At 45.6% G+C, this 26,667-nt stretch overlaps 1 protein-coding gene across 2 annotated transcripts in view; it reads left to right on the top strand.

Moving 5' to 3' along the window:
* Imp (IGF-II mRNA-binding protein) overlaps positions 1-26,667 on the top strand; it is a 68,143-nt gene that overhangs the window by 21,593 nt on the left and 19,883 nt on the right. For both annotated transcript variants that reach the window (XM_075682207.1, XM_075682206.1), the window contains exons 6-13: positions 664-750; positions 4,369-4,411; positions 6,020-6,114; positions 7,044-7,160; positions 10,736-11,201; positions 16,796-16,879; positions 19,498-19,626; positions 23,793-23,906. In XM_075682207.1, coding sequence (XP_075538322.1) covers positions 664-750; positions 4,369-4,411; positions 6,020-6,114; positions 7,044-7,160; positions 10,736-11,201; positions 16,796-16,879; positions 19,498-19,626; positions 23,793-23,906 — 1,135 coding nt within the window. The remainder of the gene's footprint in view (positions 1-663; positions 751-4,368; positions 4,412-6,019; positions 6,115-7,043; positions 7,161-10,735; positions 11,202-16,795; positions 16,880-19,497; positions 19,627-23,792; positions 23,907-26,667) is intronic.

The raw sequence follows: 26,667 nt of genomic DNA, 5'->3' as shown, positions 1-26,667 counted from the left end.
CAAGCGTAAGTGCGCACAGCACCGCATTTTATGAACTTGAGCCATATTCTTGGACAATCACTTGCGAAGACAAGTACTTTTGCCATGTTTTGCACGGCTAGCGCAGGACGCATCCACAGCTGACAGTGTTCCCAGCACTGTGATAGAAGGTGGTTGACACTGTTCCAAGAATTCTGTCGCTTGTAGAGACCGATGCCTATTGCATTAGACATGCTTTGTTGAAGGTATCCGAGAAAGTGGCCATCCAAGAATAGGGCACACGTCTTTTGGGAACTTGTGCAATAACTTATTTTCTGGCAAATTGAATATCTTTAATCTCATTTATTCAGGCATTTTCGTAGTCTCTGTTAAGACTGAATTGGTTGACAAATGTATACAGCATAAAAAATTCTTAAAATGTGGAATTGCAGCCTATTTTTATAGCTAGGGATAATTGCTTCCTTTGTCAAGTGATATAGGAGTGGTGTATGGCAAAGTGCCAAGTGATTTATGATCAGTGGTGATATGCCATCTTCATCAGCTGTGATTAAGGGTTTGCTTGCAGGCTGTTGGCTAACTATTAGGATTCTGTTCAGCGTCTTGGAGACTGCGATGAATAATGTATGGGCTGTTTTGTGTCGTGTGTTTTTGTTAAAGAAACGCTTACTTTTAACTGTCTTGCAGGATCCTTGTCTTGAGTGACATGGTTGGTGCCATTATCGGCCGGGCCGGAGGCACTATCCGACAGATCACCCAGCAGTCGAGGGCACGGTGCGTGGTACATTCCTTCACGGTAGACTTGTAGGTTTGTTGCTCCTGCAACTGTGGAGCAGACTTTCGTGTTATGTGGAACAAATCCTGCTTTCTTGATTGGTTGTAGGGAAGTGTCGTCTGCTACGCAGATGTTTGTCAGTTGTTACATTGGATGCAGCGTTGCTTATGGCTGTCGCAGCAACGAAGTTTGACAAAGGAAGGTCCAGGCGAAGTGTATATTTCAAAGAAGCATAAATGTGTATTGCGTGGGCTCCTTGTATCTGATGGTGGAAAAAGCAGGGGAGGAATGTTGCTTGCATGCACGAGTCAGTGCAACGAGTGCCTCTTTTGACATTCGGTTTGCTTGTCTCTATCGCGCAGATTGCACAATAATTTCAGCTATGTCTGCATATATGGAGCGACACAAACATTTAACTTTTCGCCACCACTGCCTCGCGCTTTCCATCTCTGGAGCGGCCTTCAGTATAGCACTGCTTTGCTCAGAAACCATGATGCCTTTTGCAGTAATTTGGTCAAACATTTTTCACCGCAGTGTGCGTAGGGCTGAGTTAGTGCCCAGGTACTCATCAATCCCATTACGTTTACGTTCGCAATATATTTCCACGCGTTATGCCTTGTGTTTGTTTTTTTACTTTTCACTGCGTATAACATTTCAACGCATTGTACCTTGCTGCTTTTATGTATTACTTGCTGTTCTTGCTTTTTTTATGCAATGCTTATCTGTTAATTCCTTTTGCTTTTTTTCTTTGTTTTTGACATCTTTCTGTACATATGTAAATTTCACCGTTTTGTGCCAATGTTTATCTTTTTATGTTTACGCGTATCTTTTTACTGATTGTATGTTGTGATAAACTGTACCATATGCCCCCCTCATGCTATGCCTCTTCCGTAGGCCTGTGAGGTCTTTCTACATAAATAAAATAAATGATGAATCGAATTGAACCCTCTTTTGACAGACTTGTAGTGGAATGCTCTTTTCACAGTGATTGACAGCTTCCAGTGGACCCTGATGGGTGTCCTTTAATGAAATGACCTTTACAACGAAGCCTGCTTCTTGTCCTGCTTGCTTTGTTATAACGAAGGTTTATTCTTATCTTGAAGTTTCTAGTGTGAAGTGCAGCTGAACTTGAAGCACAATTTCTGGACTGTAAACTGGTCATGTGCAAACATAATTTTCATTTTTGTATGACAAATTTGTTTACTGCACATACATAAGCCTATGCGTTGCTTTGTGCAAGAATTTTTTCAGTCTAATTTGATGGCCGAACTTTTTTAAAATTAAAGCAGTGATGTTGAATTTCCCTGTCATTGCAGAACGTGCAGAATGACCTGAAAATTAGTGAGAACTTGAGTGAAGAAGGTATCGCGCGAAATAATAAATTTCTTAAAGTACTTGAGAAGCGGGCAATGTCTACTGTCTTTACTTGCGTAATGATCGCACTCGCGTAATGATCGCACCCCTGAATTCTGTCGTCAAAATTCGATTTTTTTCTTCTTTCCTGTGGAATGATTGCACCCCGAACTTGCCGCAGTGATATGTTGTGTGCCAAGTCTAGCGAATGATGATCGCACTTACCATCTGTCGAATGTTGTCAAAGGCTACGCGAACGACTCAAGACATACCAAGCAGTCTGCACACACGAAACATTCTTGAGCAGATGCCCCATTTTATTCCTTTCATCACTTTCCACACTTCCATGAAAAAAAAAAGTTGCTACAACCAAACTTGCCTTGGCTTTATTATATGTAGGCTTTACCATGGTTGTGGGCAACAACAGCAAAATAAGGTGCGTTTCGATTCTTCTCGTCTGCACTGGTGGGCACACAACAAATCGCGAGCGGCAATGATAGCAGCCACGTTTACACTGATATGTTAGAGGTTTACCCTATTCATACACCAATGCTTGTAACACAGCTAAGATACTCGCCCACCCTTTGTGGAAACATGCCATATTATGCTAGTAGTGAAGAAAAATGCCACAGTTTCCACAGCATAGCCACCATGTGTTTCTGTGTCGCTGGCAGCTAAGCATGCCCATCTCTGTTTCTGTCCCCTCAGAGTAGACGTGGCTATGTTATAGCCACAAGCTTGCCGTTATTAACAATATTATTCATTACTGATGGGAAGAAACTGTTTCAATGCGCGTCATGTACTTGCAAAAAAAAAAAAAAAATGCGTTCGGCCTGCTCTGTCGGATGCCATTTTTGTTTTGGTGTCCCTAACTGTTACAGCGGCAGCTGCCTGTTTGTTGACCTGTTGTCATCCCACAGCAAATGCGGGATGAAAAAAATGTTTCTTTTCGTGGGAAATTTAACCTGCGTAATGTTTGCACCCTTGAATTTGCGGCAATTCTTTTGACAAAAAAGTGCAATCATTATGCAAGTAGATACGGTATATTGTGTTTACTAATATAATGAACACATCCCCGACTTTTCCAATAAAAGAAGTAAGAATTTTCTTTCCCTCGTATAATGGTCACGACCGAAACTTGCTGCCGTGAAGTAGAAGACACACTGTACAATTTGGCATCTGATACGGCCTCCGATGCGCTGGAATGGCAGCTGGATCAGTCATTTTGCCATACCGTAGTGCCGGATCGGATGTCCAGCATGCGACAAAAGTGGGACACGGGGTAGTTCCATGCCTGATATGGCGTCCAACGTGCCGGAACAAGGCATACGTTGTGCCGCAGCGCCGAATTGCACTCCTGGCGTGAGAAAAAATTAGGAGACGCACAATATGATTCGGCATCTGTCCGACGCGCCGGAACTGCGGAGTCTTGCCATGCCATAGCACCAGACTTCATGCCTGTGCAAGCGAGACATCAGAGTCAGCACTATGGCACGGCAAAACGCCTAGGTTCCGGTGCGTTGGACGCTGTAGCAGATACTGGAAAATTCAGTGCGTCTCCCGCGTTTTGGAGGTGGCCACTTGAAAAAAAAAAAAAAAAAAGTAACTGCGGGCACCTAAGCACTTCTGAGTTGAGACAGCGAAAGCATTAATGTCCAATTGAACGCCGCCGGGTGGTCCTTCGAGTTATGAACTCTTCGCAAGCAAGCGAGTGGCCTTCCCGGCCACTCGCTTGGCCACTCGCAGATTTGGCCTTCCCGAGACGCAGTTAGAATGCTGGCGAGAGCTTGCACAGACAAGAAACCCTTGGCAGGTTTCCGAGGGTGAGGACGAAGGTGACATGGAGTAGCGGCGATGCCCTCTCTCCTCATGCTACATCTGGCGCGCTGGTGTTCTGGTTCGCCCGCTCTGCTCGGTCGAAGTGGGTTCGTGCTGTGGCGTCGCAGCCAATGGGAATTTAGGCTGCTACAAACACCGGACGCTGGCTTTTTTTTTTTTGCACAATGAGCCATTTGACGCTTTCGCATGAAAAAAGTTGCTCCAACTTTAACCTGGCATAATGTAGGTGCACCTCTCACTTTGTGTAAATTTTTCAGGGAAAGAAGTGCAATCGTAATGAGAGTATACCGTGCAGCATATCATATTTTTCATCTCATGAAACTGCACTTCAAAAGAAAATTTATATTTTTAGGTGGAAAATTGTTTTATCCCCGAGTTCTGTTAGTTGTGTTGCTCACTGCTTGTGGTTCCGCTTTGTCCTGCAGGGTGGATGTTCACAGAAAAGAGAATGCTGGTTCCCTTGAAAAGGTAGGCATGCTTCCTTCACCCTAATTCATTGAGGGTGGGGTGTATCCTCAGAGTTGAAGTTCTTTCATGCACTTGTGAAAGTAGTGTCGAGGTGTTTAGCACGATGCCCGAGTGTTGTACAGGTGAATTATGAATGCTTGACTCTCCTTGCAACGGGCCCTGATAAGCTGACAAAAAAAAAAAAACTTGTTTTATCAGAAGTTCGTAATATCCATAACGCCTCAATTCCGAAACTTTAGTCGCATTGTCTAACAATTTTAAAAGTGAGTGGTGAATGTCTAAAGTAAAAAACAGTAAAGAAAGGTCGCAATTTTGCCAAAAAGGCGACGCTTCGATAGCAATAGCAAATTAAGGGGGGGGGGGGGGACACAGATCTAAGAGGCTGAAAAAATAGCAGAAAAATTACTTTTTGAAAACATTGTTTTTGAATTCTACAGTGTGTGATGCATTATTTCAGAAAGTTTCACGCATCTTGGTTTTTGGATTCTACAGTGTGTGATGCATTATTTCAGAAATTTTCACGCATCTTGGACTACTATTTTAGTTTTAATGGTGTTTTAATCACGTCGACAAGCTGTATTTTTACTGATAAATGCGCAAGAAAAGGGCCTTTTTCCATGACACCCAGTTGCCATTCTAAGTTTCCGATCGCTGCACTTTGGTTTTGTTTGAAAGAGTGACTCTTCTCGTTTAGTTTTCGCACCACCGCTACTCTGTGAAATATGCGGTGCCACGCTAATGTATCAGCACTGGAGTTTTAGTGCGAAATGGAATAACTGGAATTGTGACCTTGAGTTCCTCTTCTAATCACTCATTGCTGCGAAATAGAAGAAATCAGTTTTCAAAAAATATATTATTATACGAAACTGATTTCACTTTTTGCATTAGTGTCCTTTTAACATTAACTTGCACGGTTTCATGCATCGCAGCCAGCAGTATGTCGTGTTTAGGCTAGGTTCACTGCTGACAGTGTCGGATTGTGTGGTGGCTCACTTCCTAGTTGTTACAATTAAATGATTACGTAAACTAGAGAGAAACTAAATTTCATTTCTTTGTGCTTTCGTGGAAGCTTTACACGTGCTCTGAACACAGAAGTGGGTGGTGAAAAATACTGAAGGGCATTCCCACCACTGTTACTGGCTATGAGAGAGGGAGAGCAAATAAGTGAAAGGTAGGGAGGTTAACCAAGACTGAGCTGGGTTGGCTACCCTGCACTGGGGAAAGGGAAAAGGGGATGGAAAGATTAAAAGAAGAGAAAGTCCACTGGTGATATCATTCGGTCACTCAGTGCGGATCACAGATGACGAGTCAGTCCGGTAGCTTTAAAATATCGCAGCAGCGCTTTGAAATTTGGCTATGAAATTGCGCTGCTGGGCCTAAGGTTGTTTGTGGGTTCAATTTCAGTAGCAGTGGCCACGTTGGTATGTGGTCAGAATGCAAGAAACACTCGTCCACTTTTTGATTTAGGCACTTGGTAAAGAAAGCCCTCCGGAGATTAAAATTTACTAGGAGTTCCCACTGCGAGACGCCTCATAATCAGATTAGGGTTTGGCATACAAAAGCCTATTTTCAATTTTTCTTTTAGCAGTGGTCTTGTTCTCCCTACAGGTGATCACCATCTATGGCAACCCTGAGAACTGCTCCACGGCTTGCCAGAAGATCTTGGAGGTGATGCAGCAGGAGGCCAGCAACACCAACAGGGGGTGAGTGGTCACTTGTTCGTAGAGCAGGACACTTGTTAACCCTTTCAGTAGACAACATGCGAAAATTCGAGATTTAAGATTTGTAGGATCAGTCACTTCAAAAAAGAAATGGATAAATATTAAAGTAACAAAAAAAGTTTGCGTCATGTGCACGTGTTTTATCATTCGGTGTGTGAATGAAATAGTATTTCTTTTATGTAGGAAAATTCTCACACCTTGTTAAATTTTAGCGGTGAGAAACTGCTCCGAAACCGTCAGCAATGCGTGCAAGTAGCAAAAGTGAGGTCTGCATGTGAGCACGCATACTGGTTTGATATTGCGTGATGTTTCATTCCTGACCCTAGTGGTCTGTTGGGTAGAACTTGCCACATAGGTCATCATCCGTAGTGCAGAAAGGGCAAAAGCTATAGCGGGCCATTTTAGGAAATCTTAAAATGGACCCATGATGTATCAGATGGGTGAGTGCATGTGTGTGCGTGTGTGCTTGTTTGTACGAACACAAACTCTCTTGGTCGCTTGCAGCATCCTTCTCGCAGTGAAAGTAAATGCATAACAAGTGTTCCACACATGCACGGTACACAGCATTTGTTTTTCTATTTTTCTGTAGTGCATGCTGTGCTGGAGCACTGTAACATATGGATTGAGGGTAAAAAGAAAGAAAATGCAGATTGCAGCACAGGCAATTTGTCACAAGCTGTGGGCCACAGCATGTCTGATGGTAGGGATGGTAGGTGCAGGGAATGTGAATGGAAAATGAATGACATGAGTGCGTTTTTTGTCTAGTTCAAGGATGATGCTAAAGGCTGTCTGTCACGTGGACTCTTTGACACATTGAGACGTCGCAGTACCCAGTTTCTTCACAGTATTAACGAATACAGTGAACTGTTAAGTGTCCCAGCTGTATGTCTCAGCAGCTTCTGCTTGTGCAGGGATGTTCCTTTGAAGATTCTGGCCCACAACAACCTGATTGGTCGCATCATCGGCAAGAGCGGCAACACCATCAAGCGCATCATGGAGCAGACAGATACAAAGATCACCGTGTCCAGGTGCGTGTGGGAGGAAATGTGGCGTTGGTGTATTGTTTTGCTTGGCATTCTTCGTGGTGGGTAAGGGTCAAAGCATGTGAATGTTCGAATTTAAGATTAAATGGCCGATAACCTCGATTCAACTTTTTGAGTACGATAAAACACTACAGTAAAAGCTCCTTAATTTGAATTCCTCGGCGATGCTACAAAAATTCTAATATACAAAATTCGAACTAATGAAAGTCGTAGAATAAATATTTTTTAGGTTGAGGCGCGCATATAGTTGGACGTAGTGTTGAGCGTCCGTGCACTCATGCTGCGTCACGTCTATGTTTTGAAGCACTGGTGCAGCCAACGTAATGCAGTTTGCGGATCGACGTGCCCGACGTAGAGATGGCTCTTTCATCTCGCCGACTTCACTTTCCCATAATGCATGGCATGGAGAAAGAAGGTGCCCACATTACTTAGCTGACGGTTACAGACACCCATTCAAATCGGTGCATGGGTTGGCGATCGTTCTGCAAATGCTCCGAAGAGCGTAGCCAACGGCACATGCTTCGAAGTGTAGAGGGGGTGGCTTTTTGGCTGGCGTAGCGCAAGCGATGTGGGCCGAAAATGTTGGATTATAAACACGCCTTCGCGCCGCCGACACACTCTGCAGGAACAGGAGCTGCGCTCTAAATTGCACTCTTGAAATGCACCACAAGCTGCTGTGACGTTGGTCTCCGTTGTACTTTCGTAGCTGTGCCGGCTGTGTGCTGACAAGTTCCACAATACGTATAGGTGGCTCCAAACATGTATCCCAGCGATGCTTCCCTTTGAGTAATAGTCACGAATTTCAAAGGCTACGCTTTTCATACTGTGAGCACCGATAAACGTCACGGCCGCCATGCTTCAGACATTACCTGGTGCTGCTTGTCGGCAGAACACCTCGTGGAGAAAGAGCATAGCTTCCAAGATGCAACATGAAAAGAGAGAGAGAAGAGAAAAAAAAACAGCGCCACGTCTGCGTTTTTATCTTGGTCTTGAGGGAGACAGAGGGAGAGAACAGACTTGCAACAGAGGCGTTGGCAATGCGTGGCCAGCTGCAAATGAGTCTCTCCAGTGAGGTCTAAACAAAGGGCCGCAGGTAGAAAAAGCAAAGCTTTGCAGCCCGCGCGGCAACGCCAGCGTCGCCAACGTGCTCTCGTGCACTAGCACTCTCCCCATCCCTGATGGCACGGAGTTCAAATTATCGGTGGCAGTGCGGATTTCAGTGGGTATTAGCGGGATGCATTACATATTGCTTCCAATGCATTGTTGTACGGGCTGCAGCGGCTACTTCGAATTATCAGAAATTTTGAATTATCGAGTTTTGAATTAACGAACTTTTACTGTATTGGTTTGCACTTCATGGGGCCAGAAGGATTATCTATATTCAAACGTTGAATTAACGTGAAATAGTCTGAAGGGAACAACGAATGTTAAGAGATGAGGATGCTTTTATCCAGAGTAAAAGCCTGCTGATACGTTCCTCGTTCATACGCTTTTGCAGCTGTAATGTTGCTTAAGCCTGGTCCGCGGAAAAGGTACTTATGTATTAGAATCCCCTTTGATATGTCGTCGTTCGCACATATTAAGTTCACATGAAATGAAGAATTTTTAAGAATTGTGTGTGACAGATAGCACAATTCTAATCCTTAACTTCATTGCTCAAAGAGGTGGACATTACTTGCCCAATAATTTGAAACACATAATGAACAAATGAAGTTCACCTATGAATTTTAACTAATTACTTTAATACACTGCAATTTATTAATTGTAGCTGGTGAGTTTGCAAGGTACATCCAATAGCAACGAATTCTATGCATGGCACCCGTTTCGAGATACAAACCCTCAAACGTGCAGTAAAAATGCACTGTTCCACTTAATTTTTTTTAACAAACTGCCTTTTTTTATGCTTTGAAACACAAAATTAACTGGATGACCAATGTATTTCATCGCACACCGTGATGCACCTTCAATAGCCAGTGACTGCAGCGCCGTTGCTACAGTAAAACCTTGTTAATTCGGAAAATTAAATGAGTCGAGCTCGTCGTCTGGTTCCAGCTGGCATATGCATTATTTGATAGAGTCAAACTTGGCCGCACATCGGCGTTAATGCAGAGCGCTGCAAATGTGTGACGCAGCACAGCAAAAGCGGCGCTAGCTTTCAACCTAAATGCAGCAGCACAGTCTACATTGCCATAGTCATCAGTGGAAATCGTACGTGAACATTGGGAATGTCTGAATGCATTGTCTATTTGTTGATTTACAGTCCTTATTCTTGCGTTTACTGCTGTGCAGAATGCCACGTTGGTCACATGCCCTCATAACTGTATAGTTGGCTTCCATAATCGCGTCGATGGTGACTGGTGTTTCATTGTAGCAGTTGCAGAAAACAGTATCGTTTTGACGTGGTGTGTGCGTCGGCTCCGTGGTTGTCGTCCATGATCGTGTCGATAGTGACCGTAGTTTCGTCCATAGCAGTTGCGACAAGCTGTAGTTTCGTTTTCTCTAAGTGCACCACATGCTTTCATGGCTGCGTAGTCACCATCTATGATCGTGTTGATAGCAGCCGTGGTTTTGTCCACAGCAGTACTAGTTTTGTTCTGGCTTGGTACGTTCCTTGGGGGTGTGCTCTCGTAACTGCATGGTAGCCATCCATGATCTTGTCGATAGCGACCGCGGTTTCGGCTGCAGTTGCAGCAAACAATAGTTTCGTTCTGACTCTGTGCGTGCGTCGGCTATGCAGTTTCAGAACCGCACGGTCGCCGGCCATGGTTGCATCAACAGTGGCTGTGGTTTCATCTGCAGCGATTGCGGCAAACAGTAGTTTCATTTGACTTGGTGCAAAGCTGTGAAAAAGGGCACTGGCTATATTATGATAGATGGCGACCAGGACTGCTACCTTGTACGCATCAGAAAAGGCGACATTCAGTTTCGCCTCATGCGATTGTACAGGTCACGCCGATATCGTGGCCTGGGCTAATCTAGGCCAATTGCGTGAGGTGAAACTGAATGTCGGCTTTTTGAATGTGTACAAGATAGCGGCCTAGCTCATTGGAGGAAAAATAATTGGGATTTGCATGGCGTGGTGAAAAGTGTGTCAGATGAAGATGCATGCTGCAGCTACGTTGTGAAACAAGTTGCATAGCCTTTGCCACTGCGAGCGTTAATGAGCCACGAGATGACGAGAATTCCAGCTTGCGCACTGCTTTTGTGCAAAATAGTAACAGGATTGGCTCGCCTATTCATTCAGTAAACAAAAGCGTGTTGACATACTAAACGTTCAATTGTTTTCTTGATACTTCGGTAATTCGACATTCGGTTAATTAGATATTTTTTCCGGTCCGGTGAAGTGTGAATTAACAAAGCTTTATTGTATTGGCAACAGAATGTGTCAAGAAGCGAAAGGCGCGGTCATTAAAAAAAAAGATCAGTATAGTCTAGCATAACGATCTTTTTTTTTTTTATGTTGCACCTTCGTGATTCTGTGTGTGAGTGTGCACGCACCAGCATGTGATGCCGATCGTTTTGAACCGTGCCCCCTTGTTGTTCTTCTTCACTCCTGGCAGCCTGCACGATGGCAGTGCCCTTCACCTGGAGCGGGTAATCACCATCAAGGGCAAACCAGAAGGCGTGTGCCGCGCAGAGCAACTGGTGAGCGCCAAGCTGCGCCAGTCGTACGAGAGCGACCTGGCGGCATTGGCACCCCAGAGCCTCATGTTCCCCGGGCTGCACCCGATGGCCATGATGTCGGCCTATGCGCCACCGCCGCCTGTGCACGGCCCCCCTGCACGGCCACCTCACTACCGGGGTGGAGGCGGAGGCGGCCCCTACCCGCACCCGCCTACCATGGGAGGGGGGGGCTACATGGGGGGTGCCACACACGGTCCCATGGGGGGCTACATGTCACCTGGCCACGGGGTGGACAGGGAGCTGGTCTGCCTGTACATCCCCAACACGGCTGTGGGCGCCATCATCGGCACGGGTGGAAGCAGCATCCGCGACATGATCATGCTCTCGGGGGCCTCCATCAAGGTGGGTGCTGCGCACGTTTCTTGTGCCGGATATGTACAGTGCAGTCCACTTATAATGATATCAAGAAAAACGGAAAATATGATCGTTATAACCGATGATCGCTATATCTGGACTGAAGTTAAAAAAAGAAAAAGAAAAAAAAAAACGCTGAACGTATCTTTGCAGCTGCGAACTCGAATTCGCCACTTGCTCTAAAGAATAGATGATGTAGAAAGTAGACTGTGAAAAACAAACTTTATTTCTAGCGCCAATGATCATGCCAAGCGTTAGGCGTGCCGAAATAGCCAGAAATCTGCACTTGCTTTTGCGGCAGCTTCAGCTTCACAACCGCGGTGTGCATGGACTCCAGCTGCTGCGCAGACACTGGCGGCAATCCTTTAGCGTGCATAAAATCAGTTAAGGAGTTGATCGATGACAGTGCTCTTTGCGTGGACATCGAGGTCGCTGTCAAGGAGCCACTGTCAATCTCGTCACTGTCACTGCTGCCATCGCCACCATCGCTACACTTTGCTGTCTGTCGAGACAGCACATCTTCGGCGATCGCCTCGTCGGTGACCTCATCGCAGAACGAGGCAGCACTGGCTGCAGTCAAAAACTCCTCCATCGACGCACCACCTGTGTCACCAGTAGGAACGAGTTCCCAGAGCTCTGTTATTTTAGCGGCTTCCACTGTATGGGTTCAGTGGGTTGGGGAAGTTCGTCCTGATGCAAAAAGCCCGCCTTCTTGAAGCAGTTGTTTTCAAGATGGTTGATATCGTCGACTGGGTGAGCTCATACTTCCTCACGAGGGCGCTCACCTTGAAGCCACGTCGAGAGTCCTGCAAAATATCCATCTTCGTGTCAAGCAACACAGCTTTGCGCTTTGTCGGCGCCATCTTTGAACTGGGTTGCACCGTTCGTTGCACGCTGCCTAGGTGGCTTCGAACTGGGTTGCACCGTTGGTTGCACGCTGCTTAGGTGGCTTCAGCCTGCTATCGCGCTCGCTGAGAAAGAGAGACTGAGTGAGGGATGGGCGCCACCGTGCCGCTTTGCTTGTCGCTTTTTTTTCTTTCTCTCTTTCGGAGCGACTGTGGCCGACGTGCACGGAGCAGCTAGTGCCATCTTGTGGCGCGCTGCGCCAACTCGGGTACTCTCTGGTGCGCGGGCGGGGCGGTACACGCTGCACGGTAATGGCGGCAGATACGAACTTGCGGAGGCAAACATCGCCTCGTCTCGACATCGTTCAATTCAGGGAACTAAGCAACACAAATGTTACGATTATTTGGCACGGGAAACGCCGTCCAGGCGGCAAAATTTTGATCGTTATATCCGATATGCGGTGAATAACCTATTGTTATAAATGCTTTTTTTCCCCATAGACCTAATGCATAAAACGACTCTCATGTCGACCCATCGTTATAACCGATGTATCGTTATATGTGGTATCGTTATAAGTGGACTGCACTGTACATAGTTGGACCACGCCTTAATGAAGCTGTGCTTCCATCAACATCAATGCTTCCAGGAACATAAACGCCAAATACACTAAAGAGCGGCTCACTAGACTGTTCTCGGTGTCGGAAGGAATTGTGACATGCACCAGTGTGTTGCTGCTCCCCGAACATGTCGAGCAGCTATCCTTCCTTCATGACAATGTTAAATAGCTGCAGTTGTCATACTGTCAAGCAATACTGCTGTACTATACAGAATTTCGTTAATCAAGAAGCATAATTTTTCTTTACATTTACTGTGCAATAAACTTTTCTTTTCGAATCTCTGGTGTGTGGAAAAATTGAATTTTTGCAAAACCAATAATATTACTGTATTAACTCAATTTGAACACAAGTACAGTCAACGACAGATTTTTCGGACCCTCTAGGGAACGTAAAAATGTCCGAAAATTCAGGCAGTCCGAAAAAATGAATGCATGCAAAAAACGCACTTTTTTTCTCGGATCTAGAGGTAAAGGGCGAAGTACCAGGTTTCCGAAACCCTGCCAAAGCATCAGTGAAGTGGCTATAAAAAAACGCATTCAAAAACTCTGTATGCAGCCGACTGCCGGTTTATTATGTACATGTGCATCGTCGGGCAGCCGGTTTTATTGCTGCAGTGGCTTGAAGAACTTGTTGATTGTTGTTTGGACGGCGTTCCGGTTGCATGCGATCATATTCACCTCGATCTGAGCAAGGGTCATGTCAGCACTGTACACCGATGAGAGTCGACAGTGCTTGCGTCAACTCGGCGCTTGTAGGCGGCGCAGGCATTCTCTCCTCATTTTCAACATCGGAGTCTTCTGAATCCCCCACAACCTGACTCCTTGCCGAACTCCTTGCTCACGTCAGCCTGCGATGGGCCGCTCACGACTTGCTTAATAATGGCGGCTTTCTTCATCGTTAACCGACGGTGCTGCTTTCCGCGCTTCGATGCCATCGGCGAGGACGATGAAGACTGAGTGGGGGCCATCGAAGGCAAGCGAAATCCTCAAGTTGCGAATAAGGGAGTTCGCAGACGAGCGTCGAAGCACCTAGGCCTAGCGTCGCAGAGCACACTTGACACAACAGCACAACCACACACCACGCTAGCCAAAACGTGGCCTACGCAAACAAATGAAATGGCGTCGCTCCGGAAACTCCGCTGGAGGCGGAAGCGGAAGTGCGGCGATGAACAGAGCCAGCGTGGCCAGACCACATCGGTGTGTGACGGCTAGATTTGGCCAGTTGTCGTTCAAAGCGGTGATATGCTTCGGCTGCAAGTCAATTTCCTGCGCAAGGGCGCTGCGCAAGGAGCCAAAGGACCTTCCGTCGCGTCAGAAAGTCCGTAAAATTGGACGGCGGGGGGTTCGAGCGTCCGAAACTTCAGATGTCCTTATACATTGATTCTATGGGGCTCGTGGCGGTGCCGCGAAGACGTCCGAAATATCAGGCATGTCTGAAAATTTGGGCGTCCGAAAATTCAGTCGTTGACTGTATTTTTCGTGATTTTCGTTACTTCAACTTGACCCTCGCGTTACATTCTAGTAATGGCAATGCAGTCGCCATCAGATAAATCGGACACTGATAATCCAGATATGCTCGCTAATTCGGACAGCTTCGCGGCACTACCAATGGCCCCATAGACTTAATGTGTAAAGGCGACTGATATCTCACGCAGCCGCCAGCTCTATAATCAGTTATCCAGATTCCGTGTCTGTGGCAAACACCGACTCTGCCACCATTATCTCCTCTGCAACCCTGACAAGACATCTGTGGTGTCAGAGACCCTAGACATCAAATTTGGCCTCAGAGATTGCACATTAGATGGTAATCCTTGAGGCTTTGCCTATGTCGCAGCACGACGCCTCAGAGATTTAACTGCAAATGCCAATCTTCAAGGCTTTGAGGCTTCGAAGCATACCTAAAGTTCGAAGGGGCAAATTGTCATGGGACATGGTTCGTTTCCTTTAATTATACACGCATGCACCTTCCGTCTCCTATCGCAGTATGAGCACAAGTGTGCCTAATAACTGACTGTAATTTGTAAATACGTGTAAATAAATCTTGTGGAACTTCCCGCTCATGTGTTAGCTCAGTTCACATGCGCCACTGTAGCTAAGTCCTCCATCCAATTAGCTTCCTTTAATTCAAACTCCTTTTAATTCGAACAAATTTTTGGGCCCTTTCTGAGTTCGAATTATCGAGGTTCGACTGTATACAGCTGACAGCACTCTTGACACTGATAGCGAGCTTGGCACAGCACCAGGAACACTTGTCGGGGACATTTCCAGTGCCAAGTCACGTGAAATTACGGGAAAGTAAAACTGTCTCTAAAAGGGATCTCCCAAGGAAGCTGCCTCCACCTCAGACGGTGACAATAAGTGAAGTCCCGGCCACGGCGGCCGCATTTCGATGGGGGCGAAATGCGAAAACACCCGTGTACTTAGATTTAGGTGCACGTTAAAGAATCCCAGGTGGTCGAAATTTCCGGAGTCCTCCACTACGGCATGCCTCATAATCAGAAAGTGGTTTTGGCACGTAAAACCCCATAATTACAATAAGTGACAATAAGTGAAGAGAACTTGTTTCCAAACTGTTATTTCTTGAACAAAAGTACCATATCTTTGTCCTTTCATCATGCGTTACATTTGTGGCATCTTTTCTTTATTTCGTGTCACTGGAAAGTCAACCCTCGTGTTAAACATCATGGTCACATTACATTGAAGTATATACGATCATAATAAAAAAATATTCGGTTCAGTTCACACTTCATTTTCATTATTCGAGTTTGCTTTTATGGAAAACTTTGATACAGTTGAAGATCGTTTATTCGGACCTCACGGGGACTGTGGAAATGTCCGAATAAACAGGTGTCCGAAAAAGCAGATTAAGAAAAAAAAAAAAAGAAATCCTCTATTTCTACGCACTTATTCTGGCTCGGCAGTGGGCTTGAAGAAATCGTGAATGCGCCGTTGCATGCTATTCCGTTTACACGCAGTCAGATAAGGCTGAATCTTGGAGAGGGTAGTACGGTCACTATAGGTGGCTGAAAGCACAGTCACTGCATGTACACGCTCCGCATGCGAAGGCAGCATAGCACATGGTGCATCATCTTCCGACTCTGAGTCATCGTCCGGCGGTGCAGCAGAAACCTGACGAATGATCTCGCCATCGTCGAGTTCTGCACATGTCAGTACAGCAGTGTCAGCATCTGTGGAACTGTCAAACGAGACGGTGTCCGGAATCGCAATGCAACCACTGCACAAGCCTCGGCAGAACATCTTTGGCATCAGTAGAGTACATCGGAAGACGACAAATCCTAGGCCTGCCGGCACCTGCTTGCCGGCGGGCACTGTTGGTGCCATTAGACATTTGACGCGATGTTTCCGTATGCCGCGTTGGATCGCTGCAACCTTGACACAGCACACAAAGCAAACACCATCACGACGTCGACACCAGTCGCACAAATGAAAAACGTGGCCTACTCGCAGTGTCATGCACGGAGAAAGAAACAAATTGGCTGCTGGATTGTCTTGACATGGCTTGCTAAGCTGAGACCGGAACTGTAGCCACTCTATCGAACCAAGCAGGAATGACGATGAGCGGGATTTGCAGTAGCGCCACTTCGTGGGACAGCAAGGAGGCTCTGTTCAAAACAAAAATGGCGTTCAGCAATCAAGTTGGCTTGAGGAGTGTCCGAAAAATCAGACGAGAGTTTGCAAGGTGCCCGAACTTTTGGCAGTTATACATTATGGTCTATGGGGAGTATGCCGGTGCCATGAAGCAGACCGAATAACCACGCATGTCCGAATTTTTGGAGTCCGAAAAATCGGTCAGCGTCTGTATTCACACACCCACAAGTTTTACATATGCTAGCAGCCCTAAATTTGAGAATGAACGAGCTATGGATGTTATGGACATTTCTTGCTAGATTTGTTGTTACAAGTGTCAACTGTATTCTCGATAGTCTTCAGTTTTTCTGTGCCGCAGTGACATGCTTGTTTTGCGCTGACTGTCCCTTAAATGCGTGAATGCAGCAAAAAGTGCCGCCATTCTTGTCCAGTGCCTTCACAGTACAATAAAGGGTTCTGGTTTTTTGTGTTTATAATGCCCTTAATTTTCTCTCTCATTTACACCACTCAGGTTGCTCAACCAAACAAGGATGACCCTGCTGATGCTCACGAGAGAAAGGTCACGATTGTGGGAACTCCCGAGTGCCAGTGGAGGGTGAGTAATATAGTGTATAACCAGCCACCTTGTATGCACAACTGTACACACGCCTATCATTGTTGTTCTACTGTATTCCGTGGCTTAAAAGCAGCTTGAGACATAAAGGCCGTTCCGCAGGCAGCAACTGGATTGAAGAGGTTTTTACACTGGAGCTGTTAAGAGAAGAAGAGGAAGGAAAACGGGCTGCAAAGTTTTGCAAGCAGTGCAGATTTATTAAAATGGACCAGAGCTGTAATATTTGGCATCATAGCTATTAGTCATCTTTTTGCACCTTTGCCTTGTCATTTGGTGGGCTTTGAAAATTTGTTCTTGACCTTGCTGGTCCATCAAATTCAACTTCCATTCAGTTGTGGACACCGCGCGAAGGGAGTCGCGGATGCTGCTCGCTTGTGTGTCTGTATCATCGCTGACACGGAACACAGCTTGAGGTGTGTCTGAATGGTGCGGCGTTCGCGGGACGATTCGTCCGGTGAATCTTGGGCTATTGCACTGTAGCTCGGCGACGGCTGAGGCTCACTTGCAGGCTGCATGTCCGTGTCGCGCAATGCATAACAGAGTACACCGTCATTGCTGGCGATTGTAACCTTCCACTCGCGTCACCTCCAGCGATGCGATCTCTGCTACTGATTTGCGCGTCTGTATGTCGAGGCGCGGGAGCCTCTGTTGGTGCGTCTTGCGTCTACTGCGTTGTTGGTGTCGATGGCACAGGACGATTGTTGGTTTCGCTGCTGGAGCCGCACACATGGTGCAAGATAGTGCAGCACGTTATCCACATGTTCAGTCGGGTGCTCAGCTTGTAACGCCAATCGCCATATTTTTCTTGCCATAGGAGGCTTTCCTTTTTTCCGAAGGCATGCTTCGTCGAAAATTTCTTCTGAAACAAGCGATTATCCATCACTAACGGGAGAATTCTTGGAAATCCGAATTCTGCGTGTCAAGTGAAGACGCTGGCATGGTTTGCGAAGCAGAGAAATGTGGATGCCAGCTTGCCGACTGCAGCAGCAGCGACCATTGGGGAAAACCTTTCAGCACGGCAGCGCCCGTATGACGACCTCCAGCAGACCTGTGCTTCTTTTGTGTTTGCCCATTCGTTACAAGATGGCGATGACTGAGGAATTGAGAAACGGAATGGCGAAACTTTGAGCTTGGGTATAATACCGAGATGGCAGCGCTCAGTAGCGGGAAAGGCGAGATATGGCTCCGCAAAGTGTGGTGATCGTGTGCAATTTAAAGCCATTTTCTTGCCCTGCGCACTGACAAATTAAGTTCTTTGGGCACTTTAAGGGCACTTTCAGCCAAACTATTTTGATACAGTGTCGATTTAAATGTTGCCAATACCGCAACGCCTGGTTTCCAAAAGCCGACTTCATCGCGAAATGATCCCTGTATATCTCCGTGCAATGTAGACATGTCTTACGGACCTTTGAAAGTGCTGTACTTTTAGGAACTGCTTAGTCTGCAACTGTTGAGACGCTGTCACATGTCGTAAATAGACGTCTGCAGAAAAGCCTTTACAGTCAATGGCCAATTTTTTGGACACCTTCATGACACCACCATGTTGTACCTCGTAGCCAGTTTATAAGAACGTCTGAAATTTTGGACACAAAAACCCTTCACAGTCCGATTTTCTGGATTTTTCGCCGTGACTGTATTGGAATAAGCATCTTCGCCCATCTGTTTCACAGGGTGTGGCGTATTGATGTTGGAAGTGTACTGGATGCTTTTAATAGGCTGTAACCCAAATGTGCCACCATTATTGGGCGCGAAGTGAGCATCAATTTTCGCTCTGGCAGCATCTTTGCCCGCCAGCTCAATTTCTTTTTGGTTTCCCATAACCATCTTAAAACACAAGGCAATAAGAAAACTACAAAGCGCCTCTCCAGCCACTTGAGCCCCACCAGCTCAACGTGTGTCGGCATCTTAAGCCACAACGAATCTCACGGTGGGGGCACGTCAAAACGTCCGGCAAAATGCACTGTCTGTAGGAGCTGCCGACCTAGGCAGAGTTCAAGGAGTGCAAACGTAAGCTTGACGAAGCCGCAATAATGACAGAATGTGTCTCAGGCCAACCAGCTCGGTATGTGTCAGCATCTTGTGGTGCAACAATTTGTGCAACGCTTCACAGGTGTCAAATAAAATTGAGTCTGGCAAATTCTTTAAGGACTTTGGCTTGGCCCGTAAATTTTTCTGGTTAGTATGTCTTTCTTGCTTCTTTTTTTTCTAGAATGTATGAATGAGGTTCTACTGTATGCGTTCTCTTGAATGTCACGAAAATCAGAGACCACACAGAGAACATAATGCACACTAGTGTGCTTGTGTGTCAATGTTTTCTGTGTGGCGTCTGCTTTTGGCACCATTCGAAAAAATGTGCAGTAAACTGCAGGAACTTGCCCTGAAACAAGTCCTCAAAATGCCTGCTTAATTCGCGCACCAAGGCACTGAGATGTGCAGCCTGGTGCTGGAAATGTTTCCAGATGCCACGGGTGACATTGGTGTGACATTGACGCTGCATATGGAAGACTGTGCAGATTGCTGCTTCAGGTGCTGCACCACGTTGTCGACTGTGATGTGCTGCTGCAGGCCTTTCTTCATTCTTTCGTCTTGCTCTGATGCAGGCACAAAGCATGATCTTCAACAAAGTTTGCTACGAGGGCTGCATGGGCAATCCAGACGGCACCCTGAGGGTAGAGATTTACGTGCCTTCCAACCAAGTTGGGCGCATCATTGGCAAGGGTGGCCAGACGGTGAGTATCAACAGCACACACTGTCTGCCTGCTTAGTTCGTTGTAGCTTGTTCGGAAAGAATAGTGTAACTGGAGTGGGCCGTGCATCTTTCTGGCCATCTTTGTTCCTGTTGCATGTGCAGTGTTATTTTCCTAGTTGCAAGCAGCGATCTCTGGCAGGCTGCAGTGTCGCGAGGCAATGCAGTCTGCTGTGATAGAGCAATAGCTGCTATATCGGCCTGTAATCTTGGACGGTCACTTTTGGGAATACAGTCGGTACTCCACAACAACGAAAGCCAGGGTCATTTGTCACAGTGCAATATACTTTGTGACAGTGATATACTTGTCACAGTGCAATATATCTCCAGGGTATGGCCGTAGAATTTAATGAGCTTCATCATATCTCTAGACAACAAAACTTTGTTGCTTTACTGCAATCCGAATTCATTTTAGTAAACGTGTCCGTTGCTCAGCCTCATAATTTCAGCAGTGTACATCTTTTAAACTTTTATACAGCGCGTACTCTTAGGCCTGTATACAGCCACATTACATTACCCCATAGCAACGTACTGTATAAACCTTCATTGCAATGAAGCCGCTTAGTTCGAATTATTTCTCCAAGTCCCAACCTGAACACCTGGTTTTCTACCAGATTACTCAAAGCATACTGATAAGCTGCTCTGTTTAAGAGTGAACTGGCAAGGGCTGCCTGCCATTGATAACATGAAAGCGCAGTATGGAGGAAAAGGCTGCGTGACAAGAGAGGCTGAGGGTTGCTCGCTCGCTTGTGCGATGCAAAAGGAGCTGAACTCTGCTGTAAGTGCGCAGCAGAGACTGCTGCAGGTCGCCTGCAGCAGCAGGTGACCGACAAAAATGTGAAATTGCAAAGCACTTCGGTGAACAGTCTTCAACGTTGTCAACTGTACTGAAAAACAATGAAGTCATACGAGAGGAATTCGAGAAGAGCATCTCCGCTAAATGAAAGTGCAATTGTGATTCCAAGTATAGTAGACTTCCATGAATTCAACTCCGGTTAATTTTTCGATTAGTTCAATCTTGACCGAAGGTCTTCGCTGGCACAGATACATTTCTATGGGCCCAAACTTCTGTTATTTTGGTCTTAAAATTGGCCTTCTCTGGATCAACGCCTTCAATGGAGCCCTTCAACGCTACATTTAACTAATACTGCAGTTTAGATTTTGCAAGCACCACTTGCTTTCTTAATTGCTTCTGAAAATTAGGCGGTTGTCCAAGTGTTTATTTTAAACTGCAATAATTTGAAGTAAAGCTAATGAAGGCTCACAGCTATTTACAGAATACAAAAAGGAATGTACCAATATATGTTCCCAATATATATTCGCCTTGTGATAGACGTTACAACTCACTTGAGAAATTTACTGGTGCTTGTTGCTTGAGGAATATACAGGATGAATCTGTTCGGCAAACTGACACAGGCTGCTCGGCCTAAATTTTTTAGTGAAATGTGCCTGTTGGACCGCACGGCTGCAGCCAGAAAGAAGTCGAAGCGCCAATCATTAGTAGTATGGAACATATTGCATATATCATAATTTCCCTGTGGAGGGTAAAAAATCTAGTGGAAATATATGTAAGGCTTGTGGTGTTTTCTTTATAAATGTTTGTGATTGGATTGGAGCAAACTTTATTTTTCCTGCAGTTGGGCGAGGTTCTCTTTTATGTACCAACGAAGCGACTAGTTCTCCGTTTGTATAATTAAACGGTGCTGGATTGAGACGTGAGACATGAACTGCTTGAATTTTCCTTTTCTAGGCAATCTAAGCTGCGCTGTGGTAGCTCGAAAATACTTTAGCCATTCCAATTGGTTTCAATTCGAAGTTGTAGTGAACTGATGGGTTTCGGGAACAAAGCGTGCCTAGCCATACCGACAGTCGGTTGCTACCGTTACATGATCGGTGGTGTGCCATATTGTCGATAAAGGCTACTGAGGGCCACTATGAAACATTTAATCACTTTCAATTGATTGGCTCTCCATCTTAACAACGAAACTTTTCTCTCAGGTGATTGCTACTATGGTGTTTGTGAACGTAAATATGTGAATGTATGTAAATACTCTGCATGACGCGCCGTCGTGTTAGCAGCCATGAGCAATTCGTTTTTTGGAGGCCTGTTTCAGAGGGGGATGAAAGCAGCAGCAAACTTTTTCATAAGAAATGCGCGCCTATTTTTTTACGCATTAATGAATGACCACATTTGAATAGAACAACTCGCCATAGTAATAAGAATCATGATGACAGCTTCGCTGGGCAGTATCTTTCTAACATCGGATAACATGCTGACGCCAATTACAAAGATTTTTCTTCCATGCAAAATGCAATGTCTCTCATAGCTAAATACTAAGGGAATGTGAAGTGTTTATCGAAGCGTCATACACAATTTCGCATGTTGAATTTGCAGACATTCCTTTTACGCAAAATTTATGGACAGACACGGCGCATATATCCATTGTCCTTAGTCCAGTAGACTCCTTCAATGCTACATAGCTTACGATATCCAGGCCGCAAATTTTATTGACTCACGCCCTTTAGGAGAAGGAACTGTGGTTCAGGCATGGCAGCAGAAAGAAGCCGACATACCCTTCAATAAGTACGGCTCGAGCCTCCCATACTCGAAGCATACACGAAGGGAACGAGCGCGCACGGCAGCCGAGCGAGCCGGAGCGAGCGGCGTCCTGGCCGTGACGTGACTCGCAAGAGGGCGCCACTCCAAATTTTCGCCACTAATAGCGCGCAGCAGTCGGGAAAGCCCATCACGCCACCGCTATCTTCGGGGGTGTTGCTAGAAAGCACACGGCCTGTCAACAGAGCGCACATTGTCTGGGGTTGCAGAGTTCAATATTTCCACTTTACGTCCAACCCCGTCTGAAATAAAAAAATTAAAGATGCATGCAGTTTTTCGGGTGATATAGAAAGTGTTTGATATATGCAATTTGATATATCCGGGTTCGATAAATAGAGGTTTGACTGTAATCGTAGCTCACTATTGACAAATGCTGATCTAAAATCGGTTCCAAGCTATATGGTATCGTATATGGTTCCAAGCTATATGGTATTCACAACAATTGACACCCTGTAATTGCCATCCCACAACTAATAATTAATGCAAATCATAGAAATTAGTTTTGAATTTTGTCAATGTTTACAATGTTCTATTGTGCTATAAAGCTATCATTTTTTTTACTGCACAGAAAGCATAAGAAAAAAAATTTAACTTTGTTATGCATGGTGCATTGCAAGTGAATTAACCAAAAGGTGAATTATAAAAATGTTTATGGCACGCAGGCAAAAATGTACAGCTTTGCAGCACTTTGCAATGCTTGAGGACTTACATACGAATAACAGAACAATTCTGCCTTCATTATTTTCAATATGACGAAGGGGTGAATGACAGCAACTGCCCGAAAATTAAAAGCTGTAGGAATATTGCCCAAAAGTTTTGTTTGTCTGAATCATTGCAGGAAAGAGTTTACTAGCCTAAAACCTACTGGGACAGCACTATGAGGTCACATTTTGTTTACATTTTAATGCACTCTTTGGAATTTTTTAGTGTTAACATGTAGATTGTCCAATTTCAAACTCTTTGCAATCTTATCAGCTGTCAGCAATCACACTTGCACACACAAATGTGCCAGTGATTAAAATCTGCCTCAGCCAGTAAGAGCACTCTGCGTGTGCCACGTGACTGCAGTAACCGATTGCGATGATAGTTTTCCCCGTTTTTGCGATCACTTTTGTTTCTATTTTTGTGTGGCGCTATGGCTTTGGCGCTATGGCTGTTTTAAGCTCTTGATCTCTCCTGTTTACGGTAGTGCCAAGATGGCAGCGCTCCGTCAGCGAGAAGTCACGCGATACGCGGCGCGATGGCACCTCCCGAAGCCCATTTTCCTAGCAGTTCTTTATGACAGCACACTAGGAAAGTGCCGCTTTCTTAATTTCTACTGCATGTTTTGTCACAGTACTTCACCACTAGGTGAACGAAGGTTCGAGGATTTCGAAAGAAGTAAATCAGACGATTAAAAAATGTGACCAAATCGACCATTTTATTTGCCCCTTAAACACTACATGTCATCGCCATGGCACAATAGTTTGTTCATTGGCACCACTGTTCATTAGTAGTTTGTTTATTGTCTGGGCTGCTTGTGTGTGTTGCAGGTTCGAGAGCTGCAGCGGCTGACACGTGCGCTCATAAAGCTGCCAGAGGAGAGCCAGAATGCCAACACTGAGGAGACCCCAGTGCACCTTCTTGGTGACTTCTTCAGCACTCATGTGAGCATGCTAATTTTTCTCGCTGGCCATCTTTCCTCCACATTTACGCCTCAGAATTGCTTACCGTGACGTGAGACATATGTACCGCGAGTGACGGCTGGTTTGTTAAGGGCAAGCAGGGGTCATAAGAACTGAAAGTCGTGAAAAAAAGATTTTTAGGAACTAGCGTATTCGTTGGAATCTAGGCTGATAGCTTTTTTCAAATAATCATGTACGAAACTCTAGGGTCGGTTTAGATTCGAGGATTTTAAAAACGCTCCGGTATGTAATTGAATATGATAAATATGGTGCATAGCTAGTGCCATCTAGAAAAGTCAGTACTGCAGCTGCTATTAGCTGCACCTGTAGCCAACTGAAGTACACAAGCGATGCCGCTATTTTTACCTGTATCGTACTGGCGTGCGGCGTGGCCCATAGCATGGGGTTATCGTAATGGCACCAAACAGGCAATGCCACTATAGTCCCGCTTTCAAATGAAAAGTTGTGCCAGCCACAAAGGCATCATCAAACGTCCAAGCCAGGCGGGACTTTGGCATCAATGAGAAAAATGTCTGTCGTTGGAGGGAGTAATGGGGGGAGGCACTTTATGCATGGCCGCAACAAGAAGATGACAGCGATAAGGCAAATAAGCGGGCGATAACAAGGAGGACCTGTTCGCCGAGATTGCGCTGCGTTTCAATGCCTGCAAGCCGTGCCGCACTGTCTGCGCTTGCTGACGTGAGCTTGCATGTCAGGGCTAGCAGCAATCGTAACGTAGAGTGAGCTCGGCATGTTCATATTAAATAAATGCTGTTTTCACTTTGTGAACGCTGTCCTCCGTTTTTTTGTTTGGTCTACATTCGAGGTGAGCTTTTAAAATTTTTTCTGGCTTCGTACATTTGGGCGTCAGCTTAGAATTGGGGCCGGCCTAGATTAGAGTAGATACGGTACTTGTTTCCGCATCTATAATGCCTAATCTACGCTGTATGAAAATGATTTGCCCAAAAACGCACCCCAAGTAACTAAAAAAATTTTGTCAAGCCAGACAGCGAGAAAAGAGCCCAAAAACGTGCAGAAACAGTGGAGTTCACGTAGCTATTTCCAGTCTTTCCCACCGTGGAGCACTGCCATATTGGTATTGTTCGAAAGCTCAAAGTTCCTTCTTTCAGTTTCCTGCATTCTCACCCATGATGGCCGCATAGAAAAGGGGCAAATGTAAAACAATTAGGGGCCGTTCTGAAGAAGTTAGCGGCCCTCGTATTGGCTCAGTGCGCCGGCACGCTCAGAGGCACCTACTGATTCGCTGTTACTATGCCACCTAGTGCCCTGAAACTGCCAGAGTAGAGCTCGTCTGCTGGGCATGCCAGTAGGGCTGCTTTGAAAACTGTTGATCCGCGGTTTATTTGTTGATCACATTGCTAACGTAAAAACCAAATCGACCCTCACTTCAAAAAAATTGTTCGAAACAGGACACGCGTCTATGGAAAACAAAGCACAAGCACTCTGCTTCCCAGGGCAAGAAAGAGGAGATGGTTGTGGCAGACAGCCGATGATAAAATCGCACCATAGATAAGCCACTGCTTCCTGTAATCTCGTACTGCATCGACCATTGCTGCTTGTCCTCTTGCGTAGTTCGGAGACTGCAGATGATGTGCCGATACTGATTCCCTTACTCCTTGCGTGTGCCTCTCGTGTTTATGCGGGTTCGTGTTGGTGCATTCCGGATCTTGTTACGCGCCTGTACGTCTGCGTAATGTCATAGGCAGAAGCGTTCTTGTGTCCAATTATTATTTCCCATCTTTTTTGTTTTTATTTTTGTTTTTCTCACATACAGTTCTTTTTTAAGTCTCAAATTTTGGGATTGCCACTGTGTCCCTTCTACTCATGCAGTTCTCATTCTTTCTTTTGCCTGAATGTTGGCGAATCAGAGGGTGCACAAGAACTACGATATAGTAGTGTCTTATGACACTGTGAAATTTTGAAATCCTGTATAAATCACTAACATGAACTCACATTTGTAAAGCTCCAACATTAAAATTTCAAAACTTCGGCTAAAGCACAGATACAAACGTTAAGATTCTAACTTGCAGTCTGTGAACATCCAGAAACATATCTGCTTACTTTTATCTATCCTGTTGCACTACGTTTTTTTGCAAGTCACATCCCAAATTATTAAGGGGGATTTGCATGTTCTAGAATGATAAAAAATGGCTGAAAAATTTATTTTAGGAATGTGTGCCTTCAAGCATCTGTCCTCAAATTATTATAGCTGATTTAGACCGGTAAATAAGAAATAAATCTGCTTTCATAACGCCGCAGGAGCCCGGCTAAATTTGTTCAAATGTCCTGCGTCCGCCACAGCCGACTGCTGCCATCTTGGGCTTTAGAAGCTGGTTTCCTAGTGCGCATTTTGTGCCGGCTCAAAATGGCTCGTTCAAACAGAACGACCGCCCTTGCCACTTTTCTGAAGGGTGATTTCTAGCCTCTGATTGGGCAGAGAGCACCGGGCCCCTCATCTTGCGCCTTCCATGGGCTGGTGCGACCAAAGCAGCCATATATTTTTTTTTCCATGCGCCGCCGTCTCTGCCATTGCTGCCGATTTGTGTGAGTCGTCGTCGTCTGCTTTCGCTTGCGTTCACGTGGCTGGTGCAACGGCTTTTGCCTTGTGGTGTGTCAGGAGGCTCTCGCCTCAAGAAGGCCTGTCAGGCTTACGGAAAAAAACTTGAGTGTTGATGGAACGAGAGGCCGAAGATCGCAGGTGGCGGCTCACTGCCTGAACGGC

Source organism: Dermacentor variabilis, chromosome 2, assembly GCF_050947875.1.
Source record: "Dermacentor variabilis isolate Ectoservices chromosome 2, ASM5094787v1, whole genome shotgun sequence".
NCBI lineage: Eukaryota > Metazoa > Arthropoda > Arachnida > Ixodida > Ixodidae > Dermacentor > Dermacentor variabilis.
The sequence above is the reverse complement of the archived record's forward strand: the minus strand, read 5'-3'. Positions and strand labels throughout refer to the sequence as shown.